At 48.5% G+C, this 27,789-nt stretch overlaps 1 protein-coding gene across 9 annotated transcripts in view; it reads left to right on the top strand.

Moving 5' to 3' along the window:
- INPP5A (inositol polyphosphate-5-phosphatase A) overlaps positions 1-27,789 on the top strand; it is a 435,774-nt gene that overhangs the window by 262,835 nt on the left and 145,150 nt on the right. For all 9 annotated transcript variants that reach the window (XM_005305326.5, XM_065552136.1, XM_005305323.5 and 6 more), the window contains one exon: positions 24,229-24,332. In XM_005305326.5, coding sequence (XP_005305383.1) covers positions 24,229-24,332 — 104 coding nt within the window. The remainder of the gene's footprint in view (positions 1-24,228; positions 24,333-27,789) is intronic.

Raw genomic sequence — 27,789 nt, 5'->3', positions numbered from 1 at the left:
AGCTATGATCTAGTTGAATCTCATAAACATCCCCTGACAAGGAGTTCCACAGGTTGACTATGCACTGAGTGAAGAAGTACTTCCTTATGTTTATTTTAAAGCTGCTGTCTATTAATTTCATTGGGTGACGCCTGGTTCTTGTGTTAAGTGAAGGAGTAAATAACACTTCTTTATTCACTTTCCCCACACCATTCATGATTTTATAGACCTCTATCATAACCCCCCCCTCCTCCAGTCATCTCTTTTTCTAAGCTGAACAGTCTCTCTTCATACAGAAGCTTTTCCACACCCCTAATCATTTTTGTTGCCCTTTCCTGACCAGTATTCAAGGTGTGCGTGGAGCATGGGTTTATTATAGAGCCTTATGATATTATTGTCTTATTGTCTCTCTCTTTGCTAATGGTTCCTAACAGAAAACTGCTGCTGTACATTGAGCAGATATTTTCAGATAACTATCCACAGTGACTCCAAGATCTCTTTCTTTAGTGGTAACAGCTAATTTAGTATTTATAGTTGGGATTATGTTTTCCAGTGTCATTACTTTGCATTCATCAACCCTGAATTTCATAGTCACCCTGTGTAGTGAGATCCCTTTGTAAATCTTTGCAGTCAGCTTTGGACTTAACTATCTTGAGTAATTTTGTAGCTTCTGCAAACTTTGCCACCTCACTTTTTACCCCCTTTTTCCAGATCATTCATAAATATGCTGAACAGCACTGGTCCCAGTACAGATTCCTTGAGGACCCCACTGTTTAACATCTCTCCAGTGTGAAAACTGACCATTTATTCCTCCTTTTGTTTCCTATCTTTTAACCAGTCACTGATCCATGAGAGGACCTTCCTTCTTATTCCATGACTGCCTACTTTGCTTAAGACCCTTTGATGAGGGACCTTGCTCACAGGCTTTCTGAAAGTCCAAGTACACTATATCGAAGACCCTACCAAATTCAATTTTGGTCAATTTTACTGTCAGAGGATTTTAAAAATAGTAAATTTCATTATTTAAATCTATTTTAATTCTATTTAAATCTGAAATTTCACAGATTTGTAATTGTAGGAGTAGTGGGGGATCGCAAGGTTATTGTAGGGGGGTTGCGGTATTGCTATCCTTACTTCTGTGCTGGTGGTGGTGCTGCCTTCAGAGCTGGGCAGCTGGGGAGTGGCAGCTGTTGGCTGGGGGCACAGCTCTCAAGGCAGAACCGCTACCAACAGCAGTGCAGAAGGAAGGATGGCATAGTATGGTATTACCACCCTCACTTCTGTGCTGTTGCGGCACTGCCTTCAGAGCTGGGGCGCCCAGCCAACAGCCACCACTCTCCAGCCACCGAACTCTGAAGGCAGCACAGAAGTAAAGGTGGCAATACCATGATCCCCTTAAAATAACCTTGTGACCCCTGTGCAACTCCCTTTTGATTCAGGACCCCCAGTTTGAGAAATGCTGGTCTCCCCTATGAAATCCCGATAGTATAGGGTAAAAGCACACAAAACACTAGATTTCATGGTCCGTGACGTTAGGGTGACCAGATTTCCCGATTTTATAGGCACAGTCCCGATTTTTGGGTCTCTTTCTTATATAGGCTTCTATTCCCCCCCACCCCCATCCCGATTTTTCACATTTGCTGTCTGGTCACCCTATGTGACATGTTTGTCATGGCCGTGAATTTGGTAGGGCCCTAACTATATCCACTGAATCACCTTGTCTACATGTTTGTTGACCCCCCTCAGTGAATTCTAATAGGTTGGTGAGGCATGATTTCCCTTTACAAAAGCTGTGTTGACTCTTCCTCAGAATATTCTGTTCATCTGTCGGTCTGATAATTCTGTTCTTTACAATACTTTCAACCAGTTCTTCTGGTACTGAAGTTAGATTTCCTGGCTTATAATTCCCAGGATTTCCCCTGAAACCTTTTTTGATAATAGGTGGTACATTAGCGATCCTCCAGTCACCTGATACATAGGCTGATTTAAGCAATAGGATTCTGTAGCGATGCAATGACTCACCGGCACGGAGCCTCCTGCTGGCCGTCTCAGGAATTAGCTCTTGTTGAGCTTGGAGCGCCCTCTCTTGGCCGGTGTCTCGTCTGCCTCTGGCCCCCATGTCCCTCCCAGACCCAGTGCCCCTTACCCTCTGGGTCCTGCCCCCAGCAGTAACCCACAGTCATCATCTAGCCCCCGCTCACTGGGGCAAACTACAGTCTGTAGAAAACCACTCATCATTGGCAAGGGGGGTGGGGGTTGGACCAGCTGCCTCTGCCTAACCCCAGGCTGCTCCTCCCAGTCCCCATATCTGCATAGGCCTCTATCAAGGCCTGCAGCCTGGGGAGTTGCCAGGCTGGAGCTCCCCAGCTCCTCCTCCCTTTCCCCAGCACGGCGCTTGGCTTTCTGTCCCACTCTCGGTGGCTCCTCAGAAACTCCCTCCGGAGGAGTTTTACCAGGACTCGCTGCTCACATGCCAGCTGCCCCAACTGTTCGTGGAGGGCCCACTGCCCCTCCCATAGTCCCTCTTGGGTCTCCCGGATCCCTTGCAGGTCATCCGCCCCCTTCTGCAAGGGTGCTGACACCGGGGCCCAACCAGGGATGGCATTTGGGGTCTCTGCCAAGAAAACCCCCGTGTAGCCGGGTTCCATCGTCCCCTTTCTCCAGATCTCCGGGAAATAGTACCAGTCCTTGCCCTGCCCCTTGTATCGGGGCAGACCGCATGTGCCCACATTCTCCACCACGTGTAGCGATGTGACGATTCATCGGTGCGGTGCCTCTTGCTGGTCGTCTCAGGAATTAGCTCTTGTTCAGCTTGGAGCGCCCTCTGTTGACCGGTGTCTCGCCTGCCTCTGGCCCCCATGTCCCTCCCGGACCCCGGTGCCCCTTACCCTCTGAGTTCTGTTCTCAGCAGTAACCCACAGTCTGGGTCTCCCCTCCCAGGGGAACCCCCAACCCTCTATCCCCACCTGGCCTCAGTGGCTACTGCCAGTCATCATCTAGCCCCTGCTCACTGGGGCAAACTGCAGTCTGTCATAGTCACTCATCATTGGCAAGGGGAGGGCGGACTTGCTGCCTCTGCCTAACCACAGGCTGCTCCTCCCAGCCCCCGTACCTGCATAGGCCTCTATCAAGGCCTGCAGCCTGGGGAGTTGCCAGGCTGGAGCTCCCCAGCTCCTACTCCCTTTCCCCAGCACTGCTCTGTCTCAAGTACCCTTCTCTCCCAGGCAGCCAGGTCCTTCTCTCTCAAGAGCTAGAGAGAGGCTGACTTAGCTCCTGGCTGAGCCCTTATAACAAGACCAGGTGTGGCCTGACTGGGGCGTGGCCCAACTGTGGCTGCCTTCCCAATCAGCCTTTTTTTCTCAGCTTTCAGCCCCAGCCCTCTCCAAAGGCTGGCTTTTAACCCTTTCACAGTAGCAGGGTTACTGCCCCACTACACATACGTACCACAGTTTGTAGTTCTGCAGTTTCATATTTGAGTTCTTTCAAAACTCTTGGGTGAATACCATCTGGTCTTGGTAACTTATTACTGTTAAATTTATCAGTGTATTCCAAAACCTTGTCTACTGGCACCTCTGTCTGGGGACAGTTCCTTTGATTTGAGAAAAAAAAAAAGCTCAAGTATGGGAATCTCCCTCACATCCTCTGCAATAAGGACCAATGCAAAGAATTCATTTAGCTTCTCCGCAACAGCCTTATTTTCCTTGAATGCTCTTTCATTCAGTGATCCTACTGATTGTTTGGCAGGCTTCCTGTTGTACTTCAAAAAAATTGCTGTTAGTTTTTGGTGTCTTTGCTAATTATTCTTCAAAATCTTTTTTGGCCTGCCTAATTATACTTATACACTTGACTTGCCAGAGTTTGTGTCCTTTCTATTTTCCTCAGTAGGATTTGACATCCAATTTTTAAAAGATGTCTTTTGTCTCTAACTGCCTCTTTTACTCCATGGGTTAGTGATGGTGGCTTTTTTTTTTGTCCTCTTACTGTTTTTTTTTACTGGGGTATACACATAGTTTGAGCCTCTCTTGTGTTTTTAAAAAGGTTCCAGGCAGCTTGCAGACATTTTACTTTTGTGACTGTTCCTTTTTATTTCCGTTTGACTACACTCCTTATTTTTGTGTGGGTCCACTTTTTGATGTTAAATGTTCCTCTGGTGCACCTGTACTTTATCAGCTGGCAATCTGGTTCCATTTTGGTTTAGGTGGAGCCCATCCTTTCTGTATAGGCTCCTTCTTTCCCAAAAGCTTTCCCAGTTCCTAATAAACCTAAATCCCTCCCCGAGTCACCATCATCTCATCTTTGCATTGAGACCCTGCAGTTCTGCCTGTTCAGTTGGCCCTCTGTGTGGAACGAACCATTTCAGAGAATGCTACCATGGAGGTCCTAGACTTGAATCTCTTAGCTAGCAGCCTAAATTTGGCCTCCAGAACCTTTTCCCTATGTCGCTGGTACCTACATGTACCATGACCCCCAGGTCCTCCCCAGCACTGCACATATGTCTGTCTAGTTGTCTTGAGAAATCTGCAACCTTTGCATCCGGCAGGCAATTCTCCTGGTCATCACAAACCCAACTATCTATATTTCTAATAACCAACTCCCCCATTACTGTTACCTGTGTCTTCCTAATAACAGGGCTCCCTGCTCCAGAAAAGAATCTTCAGTGTGAGAGAATACCATGACATCATCTGTGTGTGTATGGGGAGTGGGGGGGGAAGTGATTGGCTTAAGTTTGAGGAATGTTTATTAGGTGTATCTGGCTCTTCTGCTCCCTCTCTAAACACCCTCGCTAAACTCCCCCTTTTTGCTGCTTCCATTCACTAGCTTCTCTGATTGCTTACATGGTTGTCTACATTTTCAGCTTTCCTGGGCCATGTGACCTGAGGAAGAAAAATCTAACACTTTTAGAATTAAAACCTTGACAGCCAAAGTGATATGTGACCTCCCACAGCATGAAAGGAATTTGATTTTTTATGATGAATAGAGCCCTAAAAAATTAGCTTATATTTTACACATATTCTGATACACCAAAAAGAGGGTTTGCTGACAGACACATAAGGCCTGATTCTGATCTAGCGCTCACCAATTTTACACTGTCATAACTTTGAATTCTTCAGTGGAGTTACTCCCGGTTGACACTGGTGTGAGATCAGAATCAAGCCTGTAGCCCATAAGACTTTTTCTTCTTCAAGTGATTGCACATGTCCATCCCAGTGTAGATGTTTGTGTGCTCCAGTACACAGTTATCAGAGAGTTGTTGCCCTTAGCAGCACTTGTCAGGGTAGCTTGAGCATTCTCTGCTGTCTCACACACCTCGTGGAGGCATAAAGGGCTGAGCCACTCCAGACCCTCCTGAGTTCCTTCCTACCACCCATGACGGTTGTTGGAGCGCCCTATCCTTGCTTCTGCCAGTCTTTCTCAATAACTGTATGTAGTACTCCTGTGTAGTTTATAAGGACAAAAAGAAAAAGGTGTTTTGTTTTTTGTTTATGCGGGCTCTGGCACTCAGTTTGAGGTACTGGCCCTAGTACGGGATGGATTCCACACTCTACGGGTTTCAAGTCCTGCCCCTCTTGCAGCAAGACTGCGCCAAATAGTGACATCACCCTAGTTAACGTAAGTGCTTAAGGGAAACCTATGTCAGTGACAAGTGTGGCATTTGTAAGAACTTTCAGCAGAAATCAGGCTCAGTATCAGGGTTCATCAAGGGATTTGAAGAGAATGAGCTTTGCTAAGGACTTGGGAGGGCATTCAAACAGGAAGCACTCCCCAGAGAACACCTCTGAACAGGAGAGTTTGTTGACTCCAGGGCCCAATGGGGGCCTGTCAGGACCAGTTCCCAAAGCAACTGCAATGGCGTCTCCTTGCGCCTTAGGACTGCAGAGTATCTTTCCAGTACCATCCACTTCTGAGGTGTTTGAGGCTGTGAGAAGGTTGTTGAACCTCTCTGTCCCACTGTCACCAATAGTTCAAGAGTCTCACCCAGCACCGAAGCCCAGGGTACCGTCTCTGGCACCTTCACCTCTGCACCGAGCAGCTCCCCTGGATCTGGCTGCTTGGGTACCTGTGAGGCTGGTACTGTCTAGAGGAAAGCCACAGAGGATATTCCCAGCTCTCCTTTCTTCAGAGTCTGAGCTTTCTTCTCAAGTACTGATGAGTACGATACTGCCTTGGTCTCAAGAAGCAGCATTGTCATCAGACTCTGAAGTGGGTTCCCATGTATCCCAACATAGCTGTTCCCATCTGGAGGATTATGCCACCTGCTCATCCTTGTTTCCATCCCAGTACCAGTAGGGAGCTTTCAGGAGGGATCATTGGGCTACACAGAGCCGGGGGCCAGGACTGTTCCAGTGGATCTTTTGGAACCCATGGGGTTCCTGCCCAATCAAGAGTGTCCCCTCAGCTATCTCAGCTGACTCCATCTGCTGGGTGTGATGAGTAGTGTCACCACAAGCATTGTCGCATCAGTACCGAGCCTGGCACCAAGCAGAGTCAGAATCCTTCTTGTTAGCAACTGCAAGAGGACCAGGAACTGGACCAGCCCCCTGATACCGTTAGCAACCTTTTCCTCATTCCTGGTGAGGCAATTGTGATGGAGCCTATTTCTCCACCTCATCTTAAGACCCATCAGGATCTGTTGAGGATGGCTATGGCTCTTGATATCCACCCAGAGGGGGTCTGGGAAAAATCCCACAAGCTGGTGGACATTTTAATATCTGCAACCTCAGCTAGAATAGCACTGCCAATAAATGAGGCTATTTTAGAACCTACTGAGATCCTCTGGAAGACCCCAGCTTCACTGCCTCTGATGGCTAAAAGGGTAGAGAAGAAGATATTATGTCCCCTCCTGGGAGTTCGAGCAGCTGTACAACCCTTCTCCTCCAGGCTCCCTTGGAGTTGCAGCAGCCAATGAAAAGGAATGATAGGGGCACCAGCCCTCAACCAAAGAGCAAAGAGAACAAGAAGCTGGACTTGTTTGGGAGAAAGCTTTATTCCACAGGTGGATTATAGCTTCGCACTCTGAACCAGCAGCTTTGCTGGAACGCTGCAATTTGACTCTCTGGGATACAGTTTTTGAAATTTAAAGACAAGCTACCAGATGAGCCAAGACAAGTGTTCCCCACTTTGATAAATGAGGGCAAGCACCAAAACAGCTCTACGGCAGGTCTCAATGCAGCAGATTCTGCAGCGTGCAGCATGGCCTCTGCCATCACGATGAGGTGTTCATACTGGTTGCACTCTTCTGACTTCCTGCCAGTGGTGCAAACAGTTCATGACTTACCATTTGAGGGGCCGTTGCTCTTTTCATAAAAGACAGATGAGACTCTGAACAGTCTCAAAGATTCAAGAGCGACACCTGATAATCAAAACAGACAAGTCAGTTCTGTGTCCAGTACAGAGAGTAGAATTTATTGGAGCAGTCCATGACTCGACAACAGCCAGGGCCTTGCTGCCACAGATGAGGTTTCTTGCAATACAAAGCCTCATTCTGGACTTAAAAGGCTTTATCCTCACTCCATGGTGAGGAACTGTTTAAGACTGCACAGGGTGGCATGTACTTACCTGGTCCGGTATGCTAGATCGTGCCTCAGATCCCTTCAGGGCTGCGTAGCAGAGGTGTATGCTCCAAGAAGACAGCACATAGACATGTTAGTACACATACCAAGTTGTATATCTCATCTGGACTGGTGGTTAGACTCAACCAGTGTGTGCAGGGGACTTCCTTTTGCCCCACCTCAGCACTCACTCACTTTAGTCAGAGATGTCTTGGGTCTGGGGTGGGGTGCTTACCTGGGACACCTGCATACACAAAGTCTCTGGTCTCACCAAGATCTCAGTCTGCACATAAACATCAGAGAACTCCAGGCTGTTTAGCTTGCAGAGCACTCCTTCCTCACATTAGGGGAAGAACCTTATTAGTGCTGACTGATAATATGACCATCATGCTTTATGTAAACAATCAGAAAGGAGCCCAGTCCCCAGTACTCTGTTGGAAAGCAATCCTACTTTGGGACTTTTGCCTCAGCAACTCTATACTTCTGAAAGTGGACCACCTCCCAGAGACTCATTGTGCTGGCAGACCACTTAAGCAGGTTGTTTACCAGTCACCACACATGTCCCTTCGCCCAGACATAGCAAGGTCTATTTTCCAGCTCTGGGGAACTCCCTAAGTGGATGTGTTTGCAACAAAGGACAACACAAAATGTCACCAGTTCTCCAGAGCAGGTCACAGCCCAGGTTCACTGATGGATGCTTTTTTTACTGATGTGGTCAGAGAGTCTGCTATACAATTCCCCCACCCTCCCCCCCATCCCTCTTCTGCCAGGAGTTCTGTACAAGGACAAACAGAACAAGGCCAGTCTCATACTGACCACCCCAGCATGGTCCTGTCAATGCTGGTTTTCTCAGCTCTTAGACCTATCTGTCTGTCCCCCACTATTACTCCTGCTTCACACACACATAGTTTTGCAAAATCATGGCTGCCTCATGCACCCCAACCTCAAGGCTCTCCTCCTGTGCTCCTGGAGGCTTCATGGCTAACATTGATGGAGGAGTCCTGCTCCAGAGAGGTACAGGAGATACTACTGACTGGTAGAAAGCCATCAATGAGGTCAACTTCCCTGGCTAACCAGAAAAGGTTTTCCATCTGGTCAAGCTGGTCTACCCCATTCTTGCTTCTGTTCAGTGTATGCTGGACTATCTTTGCATCTGAAACATCAAGGATTAGTGATTAGCTCGATTAGGGTAAACCTAGCAACTATTTCCACATTTCATCTTCCAGTGGATAACTGCTTCCTTTCTTCCAATCCATTGGTCATAAGATTTTTAAAGGGTTTGAACAGGATGTTTCTGCATTTCAAGTCCTGTTCCACCCTGGAGCCTGAATTGAGTCTTATCAAAGCTCCCTCCTTTGAGCCTCTAGCAGCTTGCTGTCTGTTACACCTTCAATGAAGGTAGCATTTTTAATAGCCATTATATTGACCAAGAGAGTAGTGGAATTGAGGGCATTAGTATCACATCGTCCATATACCCTTTTTTACGCAGATAAAGTCTACCTTCGTCCCAGCTAAGGTTCTTTATGAAAGCGGTCTCTTTTCATATCAGTTAGGCAATCTGCTTACCGACCTTCTTCCCAAAACCTCATGGTAGCAAGGGAAAGGAGTCACTGTGCACTCTAGGTATTAGAAGAGTGTTAGCGTTTCATCTGGAGAGAATTAAGCCTTTCAGATCATCGTCTCAATTGTTTATCACATTTGCAGACAGAATGAAGGGCTGTTTGGTTTCCACACACAGGATTTCAGCATGGATATCGATATCCAGTTAGCTAATGCATAGCTGATAGAATATTGGGTCATTCAACTAGATCTCAAGTGGCTTGTGCGGCACTTCTGCCTCATGTACCTGTATTAGACATTTACAAAGTGGCAACCTGTTCATCGTGTCACGCATTTGCTTCGCACTACATAATCTCTCAACAATCTAGAGATGCTGCTGCATTTGGACAAGCGATCCTCTAGTCCAGGGGTCGGCAACCTCTGGCACGCGGTTCGCCAGGGTAAGCACCCTTGCGGGACGGGCCAGTTTGTTTACCTGCCACATCGGCAGGTTTGGTCGATCGCAGCTCCCACTGGCCGTGATTCGCTGCCCCAGGCAGATGGGGACGGCGGGAAGCCGCGGCCAGCACATCCCTCGCCCGCGCCGCTTCCCGACGCCCCCATTGGCCTGGGACGGCGAAACGTGGCCAGTGGGAGCCGCGATTGGCCAAACCTGCTGACGCGGCAGGTAAACAAACTGGCCCAGCCCGCTAGGGTGCTTACCCTGGTAAGCCGCGTGCCAGAGGTTGCCGATCCCTGCTCTAGTCCGTGTTCAAATAGACTCTGGTCCTGCCTCCAAATAGAACTGCTTGTGAGTCACCCACAGTGGATTGGACATGTGCAGTCACTCGAACAAGAACAAAAATGGTTAAACTTTTCTGTAACTGTTCTTCAAAATGTGTTGTACATGTCAATTCAGCAGCTCGCCCTCCTTCCCCTTCTATCAGAGTTGTTCTAGTAGGAAAGAACTAAAGGCAGTCTGGGGTGGCTCAACCCTTTATGCCTGCGTGAAGCAGCAAAGCATGCTCAAGTCACCCCGACAGGTACTGCTCAGGGTAAAAACCTCTGTCAGCTGTGCACTGGAGCACAAAAACACCTCCAGTGGAAATGGACATGTGCAACACATCTCAAAGAACAACAGTTATAGAAAGGTTAAATACCGTTTGTTTGTTTTTTCACCTGAAAGGATATAAGAAGGCACATCCTCTTATGCTAAGGCTGCTTCTCAATGCCCGTGTAAATGACAAACTATTACTAGTTTACATTTGGCCTTGATCTCAGGGTAGGTTGATAATAAAGCACCCCCTTCTGCCAAAATGGTACAGTTTACCAGTTAATATTCACTCACGTTGTCTCAGCAAAAGCCGTCAGTTCTCCCGGAACAGAAATTACTCCTGGCTGTGTTTTATATATGCTGCCAAAAATGTTTTCTATGTCTTGAATGACATCAGGATCTTTTTGCTGAGATTGTCAAACTCACTGAAAGAAGGTACATCCATCCATGATCTACTTAGAGTGATGCCACATTCGTTTATCAGGATGTTTATTTAGTCCTCCTGTGGGAGCCAGATTTTAAAAGTGATAGTAAAAAAATCAAATCTTCTGTATGTGTCAAAGATATATTGGTAGCTTACGGTAAATGCTTCATGATTCTAGATACTACTTCATCTGGATAATTTACAGTAATTAATTTTTATGTTTGGGTTTTAACCAAACATCCAGTGAGAGTGAACAGCTCAGAATGTTTGCTAATAGTATACCTCAAGTCCTCCTTCTCTGGGTGGCAAGTTTGAAATCCAGTCCAACTTGGGAGTTATGAAAACTTGATGCCACCTAATGGTGGCTATCTGACTTCTGCCCTGTGTCCCACTCCTGCAGTTGACAGTAATTGGCTGTAATCAGCAGAGTGGCCAAGACTTAATGGACACAGAAACTGAACTACTCTGTCATCCTTGCTGATGATTCTTGGAGTATATGTCCCCATGGGTATGTGTGCATGTGTGTGCACCTGTGCACTCTGAATTGGAGACTGTAAAGCAGTGTCTGCAGACCTGCACCTGTGCAGAGCAGCTCTTCATGCTCCCACTCGAGGCCATACAGGGAGGCACAGACCTGCCACCACTCAGTTTCTTCTCAACCACCCGTGGCTCGAGATGGAGTGCTTGGTGTCTGCTGTTCTACCGCTTCCCACCCTCTCTCACTTATTGTAAATTTCTCTTTTTATTTAGTTATGTTCTTATTTTCACATTTTTATTAATTTCAACGCAGTTGTGCTTCCACCGCCCTTCCCACTCTTTCAGGGTTTTAGTTTTAGTGCTTCAGCACACCAGATTATGCCAAAGACCCTGGAGTATAAGCCCTACTAGACTTGCTACACAGGTCTTTTCCACAGAGCAACAGGCATTCTAGACATCCACATCCCGTCAAAGTGCACAATCTGCTTGGGATTTAAAGGTAGGACAAGAAACGACAGAGAGGCTAGGTTGAAGTTCCTCTTAATGGAATGCTCCCTAACTCCAGCAGGGTTCTCTTTGCCACTCCCTGTACATCTGCCTCAACATCTCAGGCTACCCTGGTGACAGCTGGAGCCCCAGCAGCAGCTCCAGGGGCTAAGACTTTGAAAAAAAGAAGCCTTTCCCCCCTACAAGGGAAACAAAGAAGAGAGATAGATTACCCCATAAATCTTGCTCTCAGGAGACCTTGCATCCCTTAAGGAGTACTGCTGAGGCACCAGCTGAAATCTGTACCAAGTACCAACATAAGAAGTTGTGTGTGGAGAAGTCTTCCAACACAGGGTGGCTCCTAGCTCAGTACTGTTTGACACCTCTTGGCACCATGATGTACACAGGGCTTCTTCCTGCACTCCAGTACTAGCATCTTCCTACAGCTCTGAGGTCAGAGAAGATGTCCCATCAGCCTCTCCGATACCATATGCACAAACTCGTCCTCGATACCAATCCCAGTTCCAGCACCGACTCAGGCTACAATCAGATGCTATCATAGCTCTCTACTCCACTCCTTTTCCCGGGAGGACTGTCTCATTTTGGATGAACTGGAGTCTCACCTAATAAGGAACTTTACCAGAGCCCCCATCCTGGTACCACTCCATCAACTGCAACCTGAATCTCAGACTTCCAACTCTCAGTACCGACCCTGGTGCTTGAGACCCTCCCTTGTTAGCCCAGGGGATGATACTTCTGATTCTGAGGTCTCGGTACCTACCATCACACCCCTCTGAGTCCATTTACTGGAGAGGACCTTCCAGAAACCCAACAGGCCCCTTGAGGATCTTTCCTCTATCCCTCTCCTCCTCAGTGGGCTTACTGGAACCCTTGGGGGCACTTTGGTGAACAGTTTTATAGGGTGCCACTAGAAATAAATGCCCAACATCCAGTGGTACTGCATCGTTCACAGGCACCGACAGACCATCCTCTGGTGCTGTGTGCCCCCTAGGCAGCAAGAGAAGTACAAGAGGAGCAAAAGCTGCAGATTGAGGGAAGCTCGCCCCCAGCAGCCGTCCTCCTCACTAGATGAGGCAGTAATGCCACCAACATCCTCTTCTTCCGATGACTTTAATCTTCCAGAACCTAATGAAACTCCTGGTGGAATCCCTTCAGCTCCCGCTAGGAGAGGTCCAGGAGTCTCCACATTCCCTGGTGGACATTCTAGATATTACTTCCCCAGGGGAAAAAAAGCCCTACCAATTAATGAGGCACTGTTATTGCCTGCACATATTTTATGGGAAACACTGCCACTATTCTGCCCAACTGCAAGTGGCCAGATTAAAAAAAAATTGTATTCCAGCCAAAGGAATGGGGTATTTCTTCTCCTTCCTACCCCGAGTCCCCTGGTGGTGGACACGATTAATGTAAGAAACTGTCAAGCTCACTCCAAATCCTCTCCTTCAGACAAAGAGTCCAAGCGATTATACATCCTGGGCAGGAAAACTACTCCTAGGTGGCACTTCAATTTTGAGTTGCAAACTACTAGGGCTTGATGATAATATATGATTTTAACATTTATTCTTCTTCGAGTGCTTGCTCATATCCATTCCATTAGGTGTGTGCGCGCCGCGTGCACGATCGTCGGAAGATTTTTACCCTAGCAACACCGGCGGGTCGGCTGTGGAGCCCCCTAGAGTGGCGCCTTCATGGCGCTGAATATATACCCCAGCCGACCCGGCGCCCCCTCAGTTCCTTCTTACCGCCCCTGACGGTCGTTGGAACTGTGGAGCGCTGCTTAGCTGTTCTCCACTTCCCTAGCTTATCTTGTTGTATCATAGTTGTAGTTATAGTTATAGTCTTAGAGTTTGTTGTAAATTAGTTAAGTAGTTTTAAAGTTGTTCTAAATAGTCCAGGGGATTAAGGGGGTCGTCTCCCCCCTTTCTCCCCCGGCCGCGGGGCCGGGCTCATGCCCAACGCTCCCGGCTTCAAGCTGTGCGCCTCCTGCGCTAAACCTATGCCCACGAGCGACCCGCACGAATCCTGTCTGAAGTGCCTGGGAGAGTCACACCAGACAGACAAGTGTAAAATCTGTAAGGCCTTCCGTCCGAGAACCAAGAAAGAGCGGGACTTTCGGCTCAGGCAACTTCTGATGGAGGCGGCTCTTAGCCCGGACGCTCCTTCCACGAGCAAGGCCCCGGCACCTAGCACCTCGGTGCGCAGTGCCCCGGCTGCGACGACCACGCGAGTGGCGTCAGACAAGCCTCCCCGGCACCGGACCTCGTCGGCACCGCAGACACAGCAAGTGCCTCGGCGCCGGTCCTTATCCCCAGGGCATAAAAAAGCCCATAAGACGGGGACATCAGTGCCGAAGACGCCAGCTCCCCCAGTGCCGGGGGTAGAGCCGCGTCCACCGGTGGAGCAACGAAAACAGGTGCCTCCGGCACCGTCGACTCCAGCGCCGAGGCCGTTGAGTCCGGTGCAGATAGCGTCTCCCCCCAGGCCGGCGGTGATACAGTGCCTCCCGTCGACCCCAGAGACCTTCGCGGCGGCGAGAGACTTAATAGCTCTCACGGAGCCGGCACCGCCTCAACCACCGGCACCGACTGCACCGTTGACTCGCACGGTCCAGTCGAGGGGGAAACCTGCCTTGATGCGCCCACCATCACAAGGGCTGGAACCTCGGCACCGATCCAGGTCCCGAAGCAGGTCCCCACGCCGCTCGCAGTCCCGGCACCGAATACCGTCTCGGCACCGGTCGTACTCGCGGCCAAGATCTTCTTCGCGGCACCGCTCTTCGTCTCGGCACCGATATGATCGTCGGCACCGATCAACGTCGAGACGTAGCTCTCGGCACCGCTACGGTCGACGCTCGACGTCGAGGGGTCGCTCCCGGCACCGGGCATACTCCAGGTCCTCGTCGAGGTCCAGATCCGACTCCCGGCACCGACGAGGTCATCGGCACCGGTCGCGATCCCGGCACCGATCGCCGGCACCGCGCAGAGATAGATCATCTCCGGACCGGCACCGTGCGGCACCGCAGCCCACCGGGATGGTTTCATCTCTCTCGGCACCGCCATGGCCGTCAAGATCGGTGTCTCGTTCCTCGGAGGACCTGTCGAGATCGGCATACCCCCCTCAAGGGCACGCCGAGGAACAAAATTTCGGCCACTGGCAAGAGATGGCAGAGGACCACTCTCATGGACCATCTCACTGGTCGTTTTGGACCCCGTGGGCGTACCACCAAGAGCAAGGGGCTCCAATACCATCGACCTCTCGCTCGGGTCACTCGGTCAGAAGGGCCCCAGAATCCACCATCTCTCGGCCTCCGCCAGGAGGCATGGAGGCTTCGGTGTCCACGCCACCCGACACCAGGGACCCAAGTGCAGGTGATGCCCCGGCCCAAGAGCAAGGGGATCAGGACCCCCCCTTGGATCCGGTACCACCGGAGGCATCCTCTTCCTCCTCTCCGGACGAGGCAGTGGCGGGCACTTCATGTACGGGTCCCCCTCCGATAGATCTTCGGGCTCACCAGGATCTCCTGCGTAGGATGGCCCGTAATATGGACCTGCAGGCGGAGGAGATAGTGGAGGTGCACGACCCGATCGTGAACATCCTTGGAGCAGATGCCCCATCGAGGGTGGCGTTACCTCTGATCCGCACGATACAATCGAATGCGGATACGATATGGCAAACTCCTGCCTCCATTCCACCCACAGCGAGAGGGGTGGAAAGAAAATACTTTGTCCCCTCTAAGGACTATGGGTACTTGTATACCCACCCCCAACCGTGTTCACTGGTGGTGGAATCAGTGAATGCACGAGAGCGCCACGGCCAGCAGGCTGCAGCGCCTAAATCAAAAGAGGCTAAGCGGCTCGATCTGTTTGGCCGTAAGGTTTACTCAGCCGGAGGGCTACAACTTAGAGCGGCGAACCAACAGGCGCTACTGAGCCGCTACAATTTCAACTCCTGGAACTCTATGGGGAAGTTTAAGGAGTTGATTCCCCAAGAGTCCAGGGAAGAGTTTGGAGCCATGGTAGAGGAGGGCAAGAAGGTGGCTCGGACCTCCTTGCAGGCCTCCTTGGACATTGCAGACTCAGCGGCGAGGACCCTGGCTTCGGGTATCGCTATGCGCAGGATCTCCTGGCTTCAGGTTTCGGGTTTGCCTCCGGAGCTGCAGCAAACCCTACAAGATCTGCCTTTTGAGGGTCATGGATTGTTCTCGGATAAGACGGACTCCCGCCTGCAGAGCCTCAAGGACTCGAGAACAATCATGCGCTCCCTGGGGATGCATGTTGTGGGCCCCCAGCGCAGGCCGTTTAGGCCGCAGCCTCAGCGCTTCTACCCCCCCCCGCCCCGTCAGAGACAGGACTCGGCCCGAAGGCGAGGGCGAGGTGGTAGAAGAAGGTGGACCGGCCCTCAACCTGGCCAGAACCAGGGGCCACCTAGACCACCTTCAGGCCCCAGGCAGAACTTTTGAAGGTGCGGTCGAGGACGGCGCCCCAGTCATCCCCCAGGATCCAGCCCCCTCCTTTCGGGATCGCCTCTCCCACTTCCACCGTGCTTGGTCCCTTATAACTTCGGACCGTTGGGTTCTCCGCACGGTGGAGAGGGGATACGCTATCCAGTTTTCTTCATTTCCCCCCTCCTCCCCCCCTTCCCCGTCCCTCTTCAGGGACCCTTCTCACGAGCAACTTCTTATACAGGAAGTCTCTACGCTCCTCACCATGGGGGCCATAGAGGAGGTTCCGGTGGATTTAAGGGGCAGGGGATTCTATTCCCGTTACTTCCTCATCCCCAAGTCCAAAGGAGGTCTGCGACCCATCTTGGACTTGCGCGGACTCAACAAATTCGTAGTAAAGTTGAAGTTCCGCATGGTCTCTCTGGGGGCCATTATCCCTTCCCTCGATCCTGGAGACTGGTTTGCCGCCCTCGACATGAAAGACGCATACTTTCACATTGCTATTTACCCGCCTCACAGACGCTTCCTCCGATTCGTGGTAAACAGGGTGCACTACCAATTTGCAGTCCTTCCCTTCGGCCTATCTTCGGCCCCACGGGTCTTCACGAAATGTATGGCTGTCGTGGCAGCGTACCTTCGTCGGCAAGGGATACAGGTGTTCCCGTACCTAGACGACTGGCTGGTACGCGGTCGCACCAAGGAACAAGTTCGCGATCACGTCCACATAATAGTGCGCACATTCAACAAGTTGGGTATCCTACTCAACAAGGACAAATCCACTCTAGAACCTACCCAGAGAATAGAATTCATCGGTGCGGTTCTAGACTCCAGACGCGCACAAGCCATCCTGCCAGACAATCGCTTTTGCACCATCACGAGCCTCATCCAGGGACTCAAGGCCTTCCCAACTACCACGGTGAGGTCGTGCCTTACCCTCCTGGGTCACATGGCTTCCTGCACGTACGTAACCAGGCATGCCAGACTTCGACTTCGCCCACTCCAGACCTGGGTGTCATCAATATACCGCCCACATCGGGACAGCCTGAATATGGTGGTCACAATCCCGAACTCGGTCCTGACCTCCCTCACATGGTGGCTAGATCACAATGTGGTTTGCGAGGGGATGCCGTTTCACGCCCCACAACCCTCTCTGCACCTGGTCACAGACGCTTCATCTCTGGGTTGGGGCGCCCATCTCAACGAGCACCATACCCAGGGCCTGTGGACTGCACCTCAGCTAGCCCTACACATCAATGTTCGGGAACTGATGGCGGTGCGCCTGGCGTGCCAGGCATTTCTCAATCTCCTACGGGGCCGCTGTGTGTTAGTTCTCACCGACAACACCACGGCCATGTTTTACATCAACAAGCAAGGAGGAGCACGTTCGTCAATTCTATGCCAAGAGGCCATTCACCTGTGGGACTTCTGCATCGCCCACTCAATCCATCTCACGGCATCGTTCCTCCCTGGAGTCCAGAACACTTTAGCGGACCGACTCAGCAGGTCCTTTCAAACGCACGAGTGGTCTATCCGTCCGGACATCATACATTCCGTCTTCCAGAAGTGGGGGTTTCCCCAGATAGACCTGTTTGCATCTCGAGACAACAGGAAGTGCCACGTGTTCTGCTCCCTGCAAGGTCGAGCCCCAGGCTCCCTCTCGGATGCGTTTCTCCTTCCCTGGAAAGACCACCTGTTTTATGCCTTCCCTCCGTTTCCTCTGGTCCACAAGGTACTGCTCAAATTGCGCAGAGACCAGGCACAGGTAATTCTGGTCGCTCCAGCGTGGCCGAGACAACATTGGTACACCACGCTGTTGGAACTCTCGGTTCAGACACCGATCCCGCTTCCGTTGTATCCGGATCTCATCACGCAGAACCACGGCCGGCTGCGTCACCCCGACCTGCAATCACTCCACCTCACGGCGTGGCTGCTCCATGGTTCACCCAGGCAGAGCAACAGTGTTCCCACTCTGTCCAACAGATTCTGCTGAGCAGTAGGAAGCCCTCAACACGGACCACATACTTGGCCAAGTGGAAGCGGTTCTCCTGTTGGTGCGAACAACGAGCCACGTCCCCATTGCACGCACCTATTCCTCTTATTTTGGAATATCTCCTCTCCCTAAAACAGCAAGGGTTGGCGATATCTTCAATTAGAGTTCACCTGGCCGCTATATCGGCCTTCCATCCAGGGGAACTCGCGTCCTCGGTATTCTCTAACCCGATGGTCGTTAGATTCCTCAAGGGCTTAGACCGGATGTACCCACAACAACGTCAGCCCGTTCCGACGTGGGACCTCAACCTGGTTCTCTCCAAGCTCACAGGTCCTCCATTCGAGCCACTGGCCACCTGTTCACTTCTGTACCTATCCTGGAAGACAGCCTTCCTCGTAGCCATCACCTCAGCAAGGCGCGTTTCTGAACTCAGGGCGCTTACATCCGAGCCCCCTTACACAGTTTTCCATAAGGATAAAGTGCAGCTCCGCCCACATCCTGCCTTTCTCCCTAAGGTGGTTTCCCCATTTCATATCAACCAGGATATATTTCTCCCGGTCTTTCACCCTAAACCACATGCTTCTCGCCAGGATCAACGTTTGCATTCCCTGGACGTACGCAGGGCCCTGGCCTTCTATATTGACCGCACAAGGCCCTTTAGAAAGACGACGCAACTCTTCGTTGCAGTGGCCGACCGAATGAAAGGCTCACCGGTCTCCTCACAACGCCTATCCTCCTGGATTACGTCTTGCATCCGGACTTGCTATGACCTGGCAGGTGTCTCAGCACCGCACCTCACCGCTCACTCCACAAGGGCCCAAGCGTCCTCGACGGCTTTCCTGGCACAAGTTCCGATCCAGGACATTTGTAGAGCTGCGGTTTGGTCGTCAGTCCACACGTTTACAGAACACTATGCACTAGTGCAGCAGTCCAGGGACGATGCTGCCTTTGGATCAGCGGTTTTGCACACAGCAATGTCTCACTCCGACCCCACCACCTAAGTTGGGCTTGGGAGTCACCTAATGGAATGGATATGAGCAAGCACTCGAAGAAGAAAAGACGGTTACTCACCGTTGTAACTGTTGTTCTTCGAGATGTGTTGCTCATATCCATTCCAAACCCGCCCTCCGTCCCCACTGTCGGAGTAGCCGGCAAGAAGGAACTGAGGGGGCGCCGGGTCGGCTGGGGTATATATTCAGCGCCATGAAGGCGCCACTCTAGGGGGCTCCACAGCCGACCCGCCGGTGTTGCTAGGGTAAAAATCTTCCGACGATCGTGCACGCGGCGCGCACACACCTAATGGAATGGATATGAGCAACACATCTCGAAGAACAACAGTTACAACGGTGAGTAACCGTCTTTTCTAAATTCATACATTTAATGTAATGACTAGCACAAGACCAAAAGGACTAATTTCAGTCCCTCATCTCTGAGGATCAGTTGATTGTGAAATTCTCCCTGCAGGTTGCTTTCAATGCCACTGAAATGTCTTCTAAATTCTTAGCTACTGCTGTGGTTAGACAGAAAGCATCTTAGCTTAGAGTTGCCAACTTTCTAATCCCACAAAACCAAACATCCCCACCACTTCCTGAGGTCCTGTACTGCCCCTTCTCCAAGGCCCTGCTCGTTCCATCCCCCTCCCTCCATCACTGGTTCTCCCACACCCTCACTCACTTTCACCGGGCTGGGCAGAGGGTTGGGGTGCAGAAGGGCTGAGGGCTCCAGCTGGAGGTGCAGGCACTGTGGTGGGTCTGGGGATGAGGGGTTTGGAGTGTTGGAGAGGGCTCCGGGCTGGGGCAGGGGTCTGGGGTGCAAGGGGGTATGGGTTTTGTGCTGGCCTTGCGAGATCCGGGTGGGGCCAGAAATAAGGAGCTCAGGTGCGGGAGGGGGTTCCAGGCTGGGGCCAAGGGGTTTGGAGTGTGGGAGGGGGTGTGGGCTCCAGTTGGGGGTGCATGCTTTAGGGTGTGGCTGGGGATGAGGGGTTTGGGTGCAGGAGGGGGCTCCAAACTGGGACAAGGGTTTGGGATGTTGCGGGGTGGGGGGTGGGCTCTGGGAGGGAGTTTGGGTGCGGGAGGGGACTCCAGGCTGGGGCAGGGGGTTGGGGTGCGGGATACCAGTGGCACTTACCGCGGCTCCCAGGAAGCGGCCGCCAGATCCTTGCAGCCCCTAGATGCATGGGTGGCCAGGGAGGCTCTGTGCGCTGCCCTTGCGCCCACAGGCTCCACCCCGCAGCTCCCATTGGTTGCAATTCCTGGCCTCCCTGACCACCCATGCATCTAGGAGCTGCAGGGACTTGGCGGCTGCTTCTGGGAGCCACGTGGAGCTAGGGCAGGCAGGGAACCTGCCTTAGCTCCTGACCCCTGCTGTGTCGCTGAATGGACTTTTAACAGCCCAGTCGGCAGTGCCGACCTGCGCCACCAGCGTCCCTTTTCGACTGGGCATTCTGGTTAAAAAAAAAAAAAACCAGACACCTGGCAACCCTATCTTAGCTCCAGTCTTCTGGACTCCTGAGAGAGGAGCAGAGTACTGTTGAAGACCAGTTTGAAGGGCCTAAGCTCTTCAGTATGGCACAGACTTTTTGCTCCATACTCTTAAAGATTCAACGGCAATGTCACAGTCTCTGGGAATTTGTGTGTCTGTAACAAAAAGACATTTTAGCAGATCTCACTGTGCCAGTACCACCACACAGGCTTTTCCTAGACCTTTGGAGCCTTTGAGGAGGAGATCTAAACCTCGCAAAAGGGGACTACCCCCTCTGCAGCCACCTAATCTGCATCTCCTTCTAAGAGAGAGTTTTGACAGTTGATTGAGGACATACAGCAACATATTTCCTCAGACTCTCTACTGTACAATTGTACTATCCCCTCTTCCCCCTCCCCCCCGCCGCCCTTTTTGGAGACAGACTGTCCCACTTCCTACCTACCTAGAAGCATATCACCTGAGACAAGTGGATACTGGAGATGGTCAACATGGGATATTCCATCCACTTCCCCTCCTTCCCCTTCTCTCTCAAGGATTTCTCTCACGAGGAGATCATTAAGCAGGAGATCCAATCTCTCCTACTCTTGGGGCAATTGAGCCGGTTCCCCCGTCCCCAAGTTTGTCAGAAGATGGTTCTATTCCAACAATTTCCTAGTCCCCAAGAGGGTGGATACTAATCCCCTGTCTCAGAAAATTGAATACCTGTGTCCTTTCACAGCATATCAGGATGGTGACGCTAGCCCCATAATTCCATGCTTAGATCTGGAGACTGGTTTGTTGCCCTCAACCTCCAGGACACTTACTTTCATGTAGCTATCCACCCCTTCCCCAAGCATTTCCTACATTTTGTAATAGGGTCAGATATTAGCAATACTGAGTCCTCCCTTTTGGGCTCTGCATAGCCTCGAGAGTCTTTACAAAGGTCTCAGAGTAGCAGCCGTGTTAGTCTGTATCCGCAAAAAGAAGAACAGGAGGACTTGTGGCACCTTAGAGACTAACAAATTTATTAGAGCATAAGCTTTCGTGGACTACAGCCCACTTCTTCGGATGCATATGCATCGTGGCTGTAGTCCACGAAAGCTTATGCTCTAATAAATTTGTTAGTCTCTAAGGTGCCACAAGTCCTCCTGTTCTTCTTTTTACAAAGGTCCTTTCAGCAGTAGTAGCCCACCTACGTCAATGGGGCATTGCACTATTCCCATACTCTTTATTCTGCTAAATCTGATCAGCGGAATTTTGTTGTTGAACAACCTGGCTGGGCTAATCTGAGCTGTTTCCATCCAGTAATAGAATAGATTGTTTCTTACACTGAGGAGTTTGTTATTTTGCATTCAAATTTGGACTGAGTTGTCTGTCTCTGTTAACAGAGTTTGTCATGTGAGAGGAGAGAGGGAACAACTGAAGAGTCTTTTCTCCTTTAGTTACAGCCACTGTGACTTGCTGATGTGCTAGAGGAGGTGCAAGTTACAACCTGTGATTTAGACCCTGATCCTTTTGGCATGGAGATGTTACCAGAGTTCATTATCATTGTCTACCTAGGGAGATAGGAACTACCATTCTGCATGAGACCTGTGATCCATCTAGTCCAGTATCCTGTCTCCAACAATGGCACCTATCTGATGCTTCAGAGCAAGGTCCAAGAAACTCCACAGTAGGTGGATAATCTGCACCCCAGGAGAGTCTCCTCCTAACCCTTAAAATATAGAGATTGGTTTAAGGCAGGGGTCGGCAACCTTTCAGAAGTGGTGTGCAGTGTCTTCATTTATTCCCTTAAGGTTTCGCGTGCCAGTAATACATTTTAACATTTTTAAAGGTCCCTTTCTATAAGTCTATAATATATAACTAAACTATTGTTGTATGTAAAGTAAATAAGATTTTTTAAATGTTTAAGAAGCTTCATTTAAAATTAAATTAAAATGCAGAGCCCTCCGGACCGGTGGCCAGGAGCCGGGCAGTGTGAGCGCCACTGAAAATCAGTTCACGTACCGCCTTTGGCACGTGTGCCATAGGTTGCCAACCCCTGGTTTAAGGCTTGAAGCATGAGGATTTATGTCCTCTGTATCTGTGTTTGTTGTAACTGTGGATATTCTTGTTATCCATTTAAATGTCTAATCTCTTTTAAATCTTCCTAAATTCTGACATTTTGTGGTAATGAGTTGCACAGTCTTATGATGTGCTGTGTGAAAAAATACCTCATTTTATCAGTTCTGAAGCTGCTGCCCTTTAATTTCATTGAATGTCTCCTTGTACCTATTTGAGGAGATAGGGAGAGTCAAAGTTCCCAATCTGCTTTTTCTATACCAGTCAATATTTTGTATACTGTGATGTCCCCCCTCTAGAGTTAAATCATCCCAAAGTTTTCAATCTATTTTCATAGAAGAGCTTTTCCATGTCCCTAATAATTCGTAGCACTTTTCTTTGAACTCCCTCTAAAGTGCCTTAGGGAGGCCACAATGTCAGTTTGTCTTAAAGAACCATGTGTTCGCTCCTTACTCAAAGTATCATATGTTGACACCAAAAAAACTATCCAATATTGCCCTATCTTGAATATTGTTTTTTTGGGAGAAGTTTGAGAAAGTTGTGATAAGGCAATTCCAGCAATATATGGAGTCCTCTACTCTCCTTGGCCCCAGTCAGTTAGGTTTTGGCCCTGAAGTGTGGTACAGAAACTGCACTGATTGTGTTAGCTGATGACTTCCTCCTAGCAATTTACACATATATGCTGATTATTTAGATCCCTTTTTGTACCACTGACCATGAGATTTTATTGACACCTGTGAACCTTGGAAGAGTAGCTTGGCTTGTTCCTGAGAGTTTCCAGAGGGTAGTATTGGGCAATTACAACTCTGCTCCATACAGTCCAAGGGAATATATTCACTTATTGGGGATCGATGCTGCTGCGATTGATGCACCGGGGGTTGATTTAGCGGGTCTAGTGAAGACCCGCTAAATCAATCACAGATCACTCTCCCATGGACTCCAGTACTCAACCAGAACAAGAAAAGTAAGGTAAGTCGACGGGACAGTGTTTCCCGTTGACGCAGCGCAGTGAGTTGACCTAAGCTACGTGAATAACATAGCTCGAGTTGCGTGACTTAGGGCGACTTACCCCTGTATTGTAGACAAGGCCTAATGGAGTTAAGGAGGTAATAATTGGTAGTACTGCTGACTTTAAAAGTTGAGACAGTAGGTAATTGGATATTGGCTTGTTTTGTAAAATGTGTAATTTTTATATTATGTGTGTGCCTAGTGTAAAGAACAGGCATATATTTGAAAATGTAAATAAATTAAATGATAAACTATACAATTACAATATTTTTAAATAGCATCAGTTACACTTCAATTTATTTTTAATAAATTTATTTATATCTGTTTTTGATCTGTTTGTTACTATTCAGTGTAGGTTTCTGGATGTTTATTAGAGACCAGACCAAACACCTCAGACCCAGATTTCATCAAGATTTTCTGTCCAAGGTTGAATGGGGTCTTGGGCCATGAGTAGGGCTCCTAGATGCTATGGCAATACAACAAATAATACTTAAATCGTTAAAAATTCACATTGCCTGCAACCCAGTGCAATATGCAAAATAAGCAAGAGATGGTATAATTTGTGGTCCAACTTTGCCTCTTCCTACCATCAAAAAACAGCTCTGATTTTACATACTAATTGACCAGACCAACACTGCCTCTATCCTATAGATTCTGCTGCTTTTCTGATTAATGCTAAAAGCTGGTTGCAATGATTATAGGTACATATGTTAAGTGTGTTTTTATATCTCTTCCTAGCCAAGAAGTATAAAAAGGTTACTGGCAAAGAAATCTACTCAGATACATTAGAAAGCACACCCATGCTGGAAAAAGAGAAGTTTCCACAGGATTATTTCCCTGAGGTATGTACAGTCCAATGGAGCATTCCAAAGTGTAAGGGTCCGGTTCTAGTTTCTCTTGCACTGAAGACTTCATTGGTGTTACTCCTGACTTAAAGTGGTATGAACTCGATCATCATCAAGTCATAAGCCTCTAGTTCTTTTGTGTCTCCATTTCATAGAACCTATAATATACATTTTTGTAAACCTTGAAGTATATTTATCAAACTCAACTGGAGTTCTATGTTTAAACAGTAACACGTTGTAAAGAATTTATTATTTATAGGAGATTCAAACAAACTTTCCTTTGTGTATCTTTTTCATTTTATGTATTTTTTTAAATGTTGTTGGTGAGGGGTGCAAACATGCTAGCAACAGCAGCTCCTGCTCAACCTTGAGGCCTGCACCTTCCACAGGTGCCTGGCTGTACCAGGGGATGGGCTCAGGGAGGCCCTGGTGAGTGGGGACCAGGCAAGGGCTGTGACAGGGGCTACTAGTCCTCCACAGGGCCTTCAGGGGTCTCTGAGCTGGGGCCACCTTTAGGGCACAAGGGCTCAGGTCCCCACACTATGTCCTGGAAATTGAAGGAATTTGGGGGAAGGGGGAGTTATCCAGCCCCTGTTGGAGAGTAAAGTCCCTGTTGCCAACTCAACATCTAGTCAGTTACAAAACTAGAGTTTTGTAACCTGGCCACCCATTCACACCTGAACCCCCCCTTACTTCTGCCCTCAGGGGCTCCCATATCTCTGTCCTGAAGACCCCCACTTCCCTGCAAAGCCACCACACTTCTACTTTGAGGGCATTTCCACTCACACTTGCACTTGCCCATCATGATGGGGGGGAGCATTTTTTTTTTTTACTGTACTTGAATTGAGTGCACCAAAATTTCAACTTTAACAAACTGTGGCCACAACTTCTGGAAAAAAATAACCATACATTACAACTTTCTTAGAACCTTATCCCTGGAGCATTTTATGTTAACCATAGAGAACTTGCTACTCCCTCAGTACAGGCTTCTACAGATTTCTACCTGCTAAATTACATTAAAACACATCTGAAAACATATTAAATATTTTCTAATTTTATTTTTCTAAGTCAGCAATTCCTGTAGTTGTCTAAAGGATGTTATGGACGTGGTATATGAAAAAGGAGAAACCCCTGGATCAGACTTTTTTCAGGGTTTAGGCTCTGTTTCTCCATACAACACAATATATTATAATAACGTTGCTATAGCTACACTTCGGCATATATTTCCACTAATTTCAGGTTGCAGTAAGGCATACATACGGCAGGTACATTTTTTTGTTTACTTGGCAAAATTTGAAAGTAATGCTACACATTTTTAATATGTAGTTAAATTTTATGTTTCTTGTTCTTTCATTTTAAGGCAGAAAAAGGAAAAATCTCACAAAAAGCCTACACTACATCTAACTTAAGCTTGTATATTTACAGCTGGAACTAGATCACTGTGTTTAACCCATTTTCCTCTTACCCACACATTGGTGATTAGATGGCTTTCAATAAATAGACCTCAAATAGTGGGTATTCTGAAAATCTCTTCTGCCACAATGAGATGCATGAGAAACGTATCGGTCTTCACACTAAATTTCCAGGCTTTTGTGTGTTTTAGCCAGACTTTTATCATTACATTAACTTTTTTTGTATGTGTGAATTGGTTTAAGACTGATTTCTTTTCTTTTTATTACTGCCGCTTAAGGATGATCTAAAAGTAATTACAATGATTGAGGCATAATGCAATTCAAAATAATTACAGCCCACTGCATATAAAACTAACAAAACTTTCTGTGTTGATTTATGAGTCCTCTTGGCTGGGCATGAATCTGAAATGATGCCTTTGGGAGCAACACTGCAGATAATGTTAGGCCATTTAAAAAAGCAGATTTGTGTAGTCTATCAGGGCAGAGTAATGTTTTTTCCCCCATAGTGAGAAATTGGTTGTTATCATAGATCACAGATACTGCTCAAAGCTCTTATGAAAGATGAATTAATTTCACTAATGCTTTAATGCAAACCTTTCATGGAGAAGGCTGTATGGTGATAACCTTACTGCGGTCTCTCCTTTCTCAATGATGATTTATGTCGTCTTTTAGTAGATGAAACTGCCCGTATTCACAATCCATCTGCTGGCTAAAGGAATCCTATTAACAGGAGATCTGAGGAGAGACTTAATATTGTAAGGTGAAAGATGTGGTATCCCTTTCCTGGGGCATGATTTTTGTTTGGCTGTTTCGGGGGGGGGGGGGGGGTGTCTTGTTTTAACATTTAGATACTTCTCTCAGAGAGCACCGGTGATCTATATAATCTTTACTCAATTTTTGTGCTGTCTTACAAACAGTGGATCAGCTAACGAGTAGCTTGTTTAAAGTCAAAGCCAAGCTCATTGCTTTAAAAACTGCAGGCAATTGTCTGTCATCTTATCTCTGCCTATAGTTCTTTTCTCAACTGTGTTCCTGGAAGTCCCTTTTTTCCCTAGTATTTACAAACAGAGTGTTTGGCTCTGTTAAAGACCAGCGAGCAACCAAAAGGTATTGGATTGCAACTTGTACCTCAGACTGGTGAGGGCATTCAGGACCACACTTTTTTGTTTATCTGTTCTAGCTGTACTTTATGTGCTGTGCTGTTTTAGGCCCTAATCCTGCAAACATTTTCACACATTCTTAATTGAAACAAGTGAGCACTCCTGTGAAGTTAATGGAATTACTTGCATGTTTTCAAGCAAAGCACTTCCATAACTGTTTGAAATTGTCCTATTAGGCAGGGAGATGATCTTGTGGTTTAAGCACAGGCAGGTGAATTGGGAGACGTGGGTTCTTGTGCTGTGCTGTCCTGTCTCTCTCAAATTTGCTGCATGATCGTGGACAAGTCATATAATCTTGTGCTTCAGCTATCCCATGTGTAAACTGGGGATAACAATATCTACCTTAGTGGGCTGTTGCGAGGTGTAATTCATTAATGTTTGTAAAGCATTCTGAAAGCCTTGGAGGAAATGAACTATAGCAGTGCTATCATATTTTGTTCTTCTCTGACCTACAAGATAGACACATCCATGCCCAGTCTTGGCAACCCTAAATTCCCCTGTCCTGTTAAAAGGAAGTGCTTTTTTTAATAGGAATTTAGTTCTGGGTTGTGGTTTTTTAGTGTAATAAACCATGGAGAAGCAGAAAAATCTGTAGGACAGGTGAAATACTAAGGCTCCAAAACTGGAGTGAGTAATTATAAGCCTGTGCTCATGCATTTTTTAAGTTCTGTTCTCAAATACTTAATTGTAAGTTCGTGATTGCAAGTAATTATTTTTGTTATTTTGGCTGTAATTATAGGCCAGAGAGCTGCTAGCACAGAACTTGCAGGACTGCAGCTACTGGTAGGGTCAGCCCCTTCTTATTCCCAATCCCTTCTTCTGTGACCTCCAACTCACTAGCTCTTTCCTGGTTATTTAACACAGAGAGGGGACCCCCTGACC

This window comes from Chrysemys picta, chromosome 7 (assembly GCF_011386835.1).
Source record: "Chrysemys picta bellii isolate R12L10 chromosome 7, ASM1138683v2, whole genome shotgun sequence".
Taxonomy (NCBI): Eukaryota; Metazoa; Chordata; order Testudines; family Emydidae; genus Chrysemys; species Chrysemys picta.
The sequence above is the reverse complement of the archived record's forward strand: the minus strand, read 5'-3'. Positions and strand labels throughout refer to the sequence as shown.